We start from the raw sequence: 7,998 nt of genomic DNA, 5'->3' as shown, positions 1-7,998 counted from the left end.
TGTCTGTATATATTTACGTTGCAGCCACCGTGTAGGCTTCGAATGTGACGTCACATACGTAGGTACACCTTGGTAGGCAAACTGGCTTGGTAGGAAAATGCGCATGCACAAGCCTCTGGAATGACTTGTAGTATTCATCACGGCTGATGTAATATCGGCGATTTCTACTTTATGTTTCGGAAGTTGTAGCCTATTTTTAGAGAGCAATTCAGGGAATTTTGGCATAATTAAAATGTCGCTTTAGGTTTATCCACAAGTGCATTACTGATTGGATAAGGCCTCCAAGAATAGTTAGGTATTTAAACAAGTTGTCCAATATTAAGTTATATGATGTAATGTCTTTATCAAAGATATTTGTTAAGTACTTTTCTTTGTATAGGTCCTAGATTCTATTTTTTTCTCGCGTTTGTATATTTCTGGTTTTTCTTCTAATTTAAACAAATTCCACTTTGTCATTTACTAAATAGGAATACACAGAATTTTCATCCTAGATTATACATATGTATATATATACAGGTACCAGGTAGTTATATTAGGGGAATCCTACACTATCCAACCGCGAGGACAACAGGCTGAGTGTCGTGAAAATTTTTCTGCAAAAAAAAATTATATTAAAGGCAATAGTAGTCATCTACTTTTATTTGTTATCTCAGAATAAATTTCGATGTAATTATTTTTGATTAATTAATTCCTCAATTTAACTTCCAAATTCGTTTCATGAGGACTTATCACACCGATGGTTATTAACTCTAGAATTTAAAAGTCATCTTAACGTATAATGCAGTTATTTTTTATGAGTAATTTTAAGATCATTTCCCTGCTCATCACATTTCAAAATCTGGAGCATAACGTAAGCCAGCCTAATTTTGTAATTTTCCAAACTTAATCAACGAAATGCATTAACGTGATTGTGACGTCATTTTCGTGGCGTCCATAAACTTGACCCAATCGAGCATATGATCTCTGGGCCTTTCCACAGTAAACCATCATTTTTTTTAAAATGTCTTAATTTTAAAAAAGCAAATTTTTAGTCACAAAGACTACTTGTTTGAGATGACAAGTTGGTTTTCAATTTTAAACATATTTGATTGATTTTTTGGAAAAATGCACTTCCCAAGGAACGCCTGTCCAAAAGGAGCGTCTTGGACAGGGCCACTCCAGTTTGCAGGTGTGCTAGAAAGCACGATAAGAGCTCTTATTTGGGAGCTTAGTGGCGAGGTGAAGGGAGAGCCATTTTTCTGAACGAAAATTTTCTTTTTCACTGACGGGTCAGTAGGTTCCATGAATAAAGTAGAAGTCAATGTCTCTTAGTTGCAAACTGTTTCCGGAGGGTATGCACCGTTAAATAGGCCACCCCTCAAATGTGAACCACTCTATTTGGGGAGAAAGTTTTTACTACGCCTTTTGGATTACTATACACAACGAAGCGCCAGTATTGGTATTTTTCGTAGTATTTAAAATTAAAAGCACACAATTGGGAATTTTGCAGAATGTTTAATGTGAAATAAAAGTGAACGTGTTAAATAAGTTTCGTCAATTTTTGTTTTTTATCTTAATACACGATTTAGAGGCACTGTAATAACCTACATAGTTGACGGCGGCCGCTAATACGCTACTTTGTTTGAGCATTTGTGATCTAGTATCGAAGAATTGTGCAAAACGTGAAAATCAGCTTTCCGAAAGGGTAAAGTGAGAGATATTAACACTTATAAATGTGCCACATTGGAAATCACAAGAAGAGTATCAAAGAAAATTGATTTATTTAAATTTAATATTAATTATGAAAAAATAATTGATTTTAAATAATATTTTATAAAACAAATTTATGTTGTCTTTCCCTTTGCGTGCTGCCCCATCTTAGCATCATTTGGTCCAACCTCTAAATGGACTCATTGAGTTTTCTCTTAAAACGCAAACTGAAATTCGTTAAAAAGCTAGTTTAGATCTACTGAACAATTTCAAAAAGTATGGAAAATCCATTTAAACCAATTCAATTACGCATTGAATCCGCGACCATTAAAGTCCCTGACCTTCCGAATATTTAACAGACAGATAACCTTTTACCCTATTCACATTAACATCAACAATTAGTATATTATTAGAAACTTCCTTTGTTATTCAGAAATTTGTGTTGTGTTGCTTTAACCAACGCCATCATATTATCGTAGGTATGCAAATAACAATTGTTCTTACTGTATATACAGAGTTTTCTATAGTCGACTATTTCTACCATAAAAAGGCTAGCACTGGGTTGTTAATTGTTAACCGTTTCTTTTTTTACCATGGACTTTGGTAGAGCCTGTAGTTTCAGTTCCAAGGTGTTTTTTTAGTTACGCTTTCGCTCTTCTCTTCAATTCTTTTGTGAAGGAATCGAAATTATCGCTTTTAAATTATTATCTTCATATAACAGAGTTTAGAATAAAAATATTCTTATCGGAATTGGTACACTCGACGATCAGAGCACCGTCGGAGGCTCTGTATATTAGAGGATTGACCATCACATTGTTGATATTATCATTTGTAAGGGTGTTTTTTCTCTATATTGACGGAAAATTGGGTAGTCAAAGTAATTTTTGGATACGTGAAAACAGTCTATAGAATTATCACATCAAAGTGCGAAGTAAATGTAGGTTAATGAATGAATACAGTAGTACTAGAATTCTTAGTAAGATGCATCTCTAAACAATATTTATGTCCGTTAATAATTGGACTTAATCGTTTTTTATTGCGAAGGCTCCAAATTGAATAGTTGCTTATTATCGCCGATTAGACTAGACCAACAAATTACAAATTGTCTCGACACTCATCGTCAGAAATACACCTGCTGCTGGGATTGTTGTCCTGCAGAAACCAAAGCCCCTCCGTAGGTACGATAATCCATAGTATTGAGATTCACCTGCGCTCCGCCTTCCCTTTATTTTGGGCTTTTATCCTTGTGTATCTTTAAAGTTAAATAATTCCCGCCCATTTTTTTCCTGATTTCCTGATCGTTGCAATCAGAAGGTAGCAGTGGGCGGTTCGCATGGGTGTCATGGCCCCCCAATGCGAAACAAGTAGGCAGGTTTCACGGTGAAGCTGTATTCGTTGTAGGGCATCAACAATCTTGGCGTCGCTAAACTGCAATAAGCATTTTGATGCCTAGTTACATGATAAATTTGTAATAATTATGCTCTTTTACAACGGCGAGCACCGAGGCAGCCGTACATTCCCCAGTTGAAGTAAAATCTAATTTTTCAGAAATAGCGACGGTCACTTTTGGTTCTTGCCAAAGCTCGGCAAGTGTTTTCTAATAGTGATAATGGTGAAATGTTTGATAAAACTTCAAACGGTAGGTACTCTCCTAATATCGAAAACATGAGCATTTAATGGCATCAAATATGAGACAGACTTTTGATATGGCACTGTTTTTGTCAATTTTATTAATATTAATCAAACATTGCAGATTATTAGCTATAGGCGTTAATTAGCGCCTTGTTCCATTCAAGAGGTTATTAAATATTAATTAGTTTATTCTACCCTATATAAACCTACTGATTGCCACTTTATCCGGCAACCATTCCGGACCAATAATATACATAAATACAGATTATATAGGCAATACTTGATCCTGTATACAGTGAGGAAACAAGTCTGGAACAGAGTGATTTATAATTTTTAGGTTTATTTTCAGTTTATTGGTTATATTCAATTGTAAATTTCTCGATAACTGTTGAGTTTAGGTATAAGACATGCTAAATGAAATATGTCTAGAATTAAAAGCAGAATTGAAAAATAAAATATAAAATATGTTTTCATTTAAAAAACTTAAGTTTTTGCTGTAACGTGGTTTTTGGTTACCTTGTGTACACAAATTCACCGTCAGAAAAACCGCAGCCAAAAATAAAAATTGATGGTTCCTAGCGTTTTTTTCGAAAATAAAATTAAGAATTTTAAATCAATTTGTTTCAGACTTTTTGTCCCCACTGTATATGATGGCTGAAAACGTAAATGACAGTAAAGCACATAAAAGTGCTTTTCGGTCAGCACTTTGTTGCATCTTTATTTTTTGTTTTGTTCACGTCGGTTATATTTAAACATATCAACGTTGGGGCATCTACCTTTTGTCGCGTCATCGCGAATAAAAGACGCAAGAAATGTTTGAATTAAAATTTATTTCACTATATGAATAGATATTACATTTTTATGATTATCAATAAATGTGGAAATGTGACTTTAAATTGTACACAGTGTTTTATTGAAAATTTTCGAGATTTTGGACACAATTTTTATATAATGAACCAAGGATAGATATTCTTAGTAAGTCAATTTATAAATTGAAATTTTTAAATTCTAACATGTACATACAGCAAATTGAAATATTGTAAAAGCTGTAAACAGCAATCGTATCTGCAAACACTGTTTAAAAATGAAACAATTAACTCCTTTTATAGGGCCATATTCCTGCCCTCGATAGATATTTCCACAGCCCTCCTATTTTGCTTCAGTCTCTTGCCATCCAGGAAGTTTTTGTAGTGCTTCTCAAATCTGTTTAATCCTTTTTTTGTTTGCTGCATTAAGAAACATGATTAAAACTGTTCATTTTAAGTAAAAATACTCGGGCTTACTCTGCTAATATCCACCTCAGAGGTCCATTTGGGCCTAACTAGGTAATCTTTGCTCGAGGGAACTGGCACTCTAGCGCGAGCAACCCAACCTTTATCACCAGGTCTCAAAGGTCTTAATTAAAAAGACAGTTTATTGGACAAGAATACAACAATTAAAAGGGGGAATAACTTACTTTCCATCGGCCTTCAAGGCTTTAGTTATCTCCCTCTGTTCCTTTTCTGTTTGCTCTTCGCTTCTACGTCTCTTAGTGCCCATTTGCTCAATATCCCGTTGAAGACGTTCTTCTTTACTTAAAGCTAAAGATAATTAATTAAAACAAAAATTAGAAAATTTAAAAAACCTCTTCACCTTTGAAGTCCGTGGACAAGTTGAAGATGGGCCTAGCCCACTCACTAATAAGCCTTCCAGCTTTCTCTTTGTTTTCCTTGGTTTCTTTGGGGTGCTTGTAAAGATACATCACAGCCTTACCAATACCAGAGTGTTTCAGAGTTTGCTGATCCACTGGTGGGAACTGAGGCAATCCAATAAAATATTTTAGAAATTGTTAAAATAACAAGAGAATAAACTTACATCTGAGAGCAGTTTTAAGATGCTCTCCCTTACTTGTAAGGAAGGCATAGATCTGTCCGGCATGGGAGCCAACCAATCAGTCAGCACATTTAAAACGTTGTGCTCAATAAAAGCCAACTGTAAATCATGTTTTTTCAATTGAGACATTACTTTGCCCAACATGGCGATCTTTTTGGTTGCCGGCTTATGTTCCTGGTTCAATCTGCGATCATCCTAAATAATATACATATATAGTGGTTAGTTATTGCCTTTTTATGCAGATATTTTCATCATACTTCTGCAGCATATTTCATGTCTGCAAGCAGTTGTGCTATAATATCGTCATTGTCATTTATTATGTCTATGTCCTTCCGTTTCCTTCTCTTGTTTTGTTCTTCTTTCTTTCTTTGAAGCATGAGATCGAAATCAGACATGCCTTCGCTGCTTTGCCTATAGTTGAATGTTAATTGAAAACACATAATAATTTAAACATTATTTAATTATTTTCTATTACTTACGCATTGGGTGTGATGCCTTCATCCGAATCATAATCATCCTCAGTAGGAGCTGCAGGGGCTTCAGCTTGTTGCTCCTCTGAAATTTGTTGCCCAGAAGGCCCTGCCTGCTCTTCCTCATTGTCACTATCCTTAATTTTTTGAACCTTAGATTTAGGTTCTGACTCTTCTGGGTCAGAATCTGAATCTAAAAGTCTTTTTCGCGAGGCTGTGTCCTTGTTATCAGACTTTGATCCTGACCTAGATCGCGATCTACATTCAAACATAAGTCAATAACTATTTCATTTGTAAAAATTATAGAAAATTTACCGAGATTTTCTGGACCCAGAAGGTGACCTGGATCTAACTGAACCAGATCTGGATCTAGACCGCGATTTTACTGAACCAGACCTACTTCTAGAGTGTGATGCGCTTCTAGGTGATCCACTACGAGATCTTGATCTTGATTTACGACTTTCTGATCCACTTCGTGACCGACTTCTAGACCCCGATTTTCGGCTGGCTACTGATACACTGCGAGAATGACTTCTGGACCGTGATCTCCTACTTGAAACACTTCTGGAACGCGACCTACTTTTTGACTTGCTTCTAGACCTTGATACCCTACTGGCCACACTTTTAGGAGAGTTACTTCTGGAACGCGACCTAGACTTTCTGCTGGCCGCACTTTTTCCTGATGCACTTCTAGAGCGTGATCTAGTTTTTGATATACTTCTGGATCGTGATTTCCTACCAGTTACACTTTTAAAAGAACCACTTCTGGAGCGAGATCTAAACTTTCTGCTGCCAGTACTTTTTTCTGATCTGCTTCTAGAGCGCGATCTAGTTTTTGATTTGCTTTTGGATCTTGATTTTCTACCGGTGATACTTTTAGGGGAACCACTTCTAGAGCGTGACCTGCTTTTGTTTGATATGCTGCGGGACCTTGACTTTCTACTGCTTTTTGCAGAACCACTATATGATCGAGATCTGGGGCTTTTTGGTGATTTAGACTTCCTACTTTGAGGACTTCTAGAATGGCTCCTAGACCTTGATCTTGACTTTTTACTGCGATTACTAGCACTGCTTCTTGCTGATCCACTTCGTGATCTAGAGTTACGAGCTGATCCACTACGTGACCTAGAATTACGGGGTGATCCACTACGAGATCTTGATCTGAATTTCTTGCTATGACAGTTCTTTTTGCTTGTCATATTCTCCGTCCCTCTGCTTCCGGACCTTGACCGTGATTTTTTGCTGGTAACACTTCCAGATCTAGAACTTTTGTTTTTATCACTCGCTGCACTCTCAGCTGACCTACTGCGAGATCTGGACCTTGATTTGTGACTGTGTTTGCTTACTGCACTAGCAGCAGAAACACTTCTTGATCTAGACCTATTGCTGGCTGCACTGTGAGCTGATCCGCTTCTCGATCGTGAACGGTGGCTGGTATTGCTGTTAGATCTGCTTCTTGAATGAGATTGGCGAGAGGCTTTAACTGAATAAATTTGTTCTGGTGGGAAAGATTCAGGGTGTGATGGTGATTTGGACTCATTTAAGTTCAATCCTTCTGAAATTAAAAAAATTTTTGATCATGGGGGTGCAGATAAATGATGACAGGAGTTTGTTTGAATTCAGTATAGACATATGAGTATATCCAAATGTGTGGTTCGGAGGGTTTTCATTAGCGATTCTGCTATTTAACCATGAGGGCAGATATTGAAAGTCATTTTATTTTAAACAGGATATGTAAATAAATTTGTTGAGGACTTTTGGATTGCTGCCATCTCAATTTCAAGGATCATAAGAAGCCTCTAAATTGTTATTGCATTCACATTTAAATTTAAGGGTTTTCAATATAAATTCGAGATAAAGGGCATCATGAAAATGTTTTCTATAAAGTTAAATGGCCAATTTAATTATTAAATATTAAAATTCTCTTGTGTATTAACCTGTTTCAACTTCCATTATTTCCATAGTTTTTTACTTCTCTGGGATGATTGCACAAAACTTTATATCCCGCAAATATTACCAAATATACACGACACCTTCTGCTGAAGGTTTTTTAATGCGATATTGTAATTTAAAACGATTTAATTTTGAGAAGCTAAAGAAATATTAGAATAGACTAAACCAATATCTATCCTTCGGAAAAGACAGAACTGAATTGACAGTACAATTCAGTGCCAATCTCAACCAAATCAAATAGTCATATGTGAGTCTGCCAGCAACGACCAATCACAACGCCGTATAACGAAGAAAACGTATATGTTTTTAACATAATGACTGTCGTGGCTCGTCGCAACAGTTTCCTGTAACGATATCGCTCATAGGTTCATAGATGGCACCA

At 36.0% G+C, this 7,998-nt stretch overlaps 1 protein-coding gene across 2 annotated transcripts; it reads right to left on the bottom strand.

The window, feature by feature from the left end:
- Positions 1–4,131: 4,131 nt before the first annotated feature.
- Positions 4,132–7,832, bottom strand: LOC136346168 (IWS1-like protein). 2 transcript variants are annotated; one of them, XM_066295102.1, is made up of 9 exons: positions 7,601–7,832; positions 5,979–7,215; positions 5,673–5,921; positions 5,451–5,604; positions 5,176–5,388; positions 4,954–5,116; positions 4,778–4,901; positions 4,605–4,716; positions 4,132–4,547 (listed from the first exon to the last, which is right to left on the bottom strand). In XM_066295102.1, exons 1-9 carry the CDS (start codon positions 7,623–7,625, stop codon positions 4,425–4,427), a joined length of 2,400 nt encoding a protein of 799 aa, XP_066151199.1. In that variant the 5' UTR covers positions 7,626–7,832; the 3' UTR covers positions 4,132–4,424. The 2 variants fall into 2 exon arrangements, with proteins under 2 accessions (XP_066151199.1, XP_066151198.1); XM_066295101.1 differs by having other exon boundaries at positions 5,979–7,218; positions 7,601–7,831.
- Positions 7,833–7,998: the final 166 nt, after the last annotated feature.

Source organism: Euwallacea fornicatus, chromosome 22, assembly GCF_040115645.1.
Source record: "Euwallacea fornicatus isolate EFF26 chromosome 22, ASM4011564v1, whole genome shotgun sequence".
Lineage (NCBI taxonomy): Eukaryota > Metazoa > Arthropoda > Insecta > Coleoptera > Curculionidae > Euwallacea > Euwallacea fornicatus.
This window is presented reverse-complemented; position numbering and strand designations above follow the sequence as displayed.

Coding starts and splice junctions, on each gene's coding strand:
- LOC136346168 (XM_066295101.1), bottom strand. CDS start 7,625: ATGGAAATAATGGAAGTTGAAACAG. Junction 7,219..7,600: donor AATAATGGAAGTTGAAACAG/GTTAATACACAA, acceptor TTTTAATTTCAG/AAGGATTGAACTTAAATGAG. Junction 5,605..5,672: donor GAAGGCATCACACCCAATGC/GTAAGTAATAGA, acceptor ATTCAACTATAG/GCAAAGCAGCGAAGGCATGT.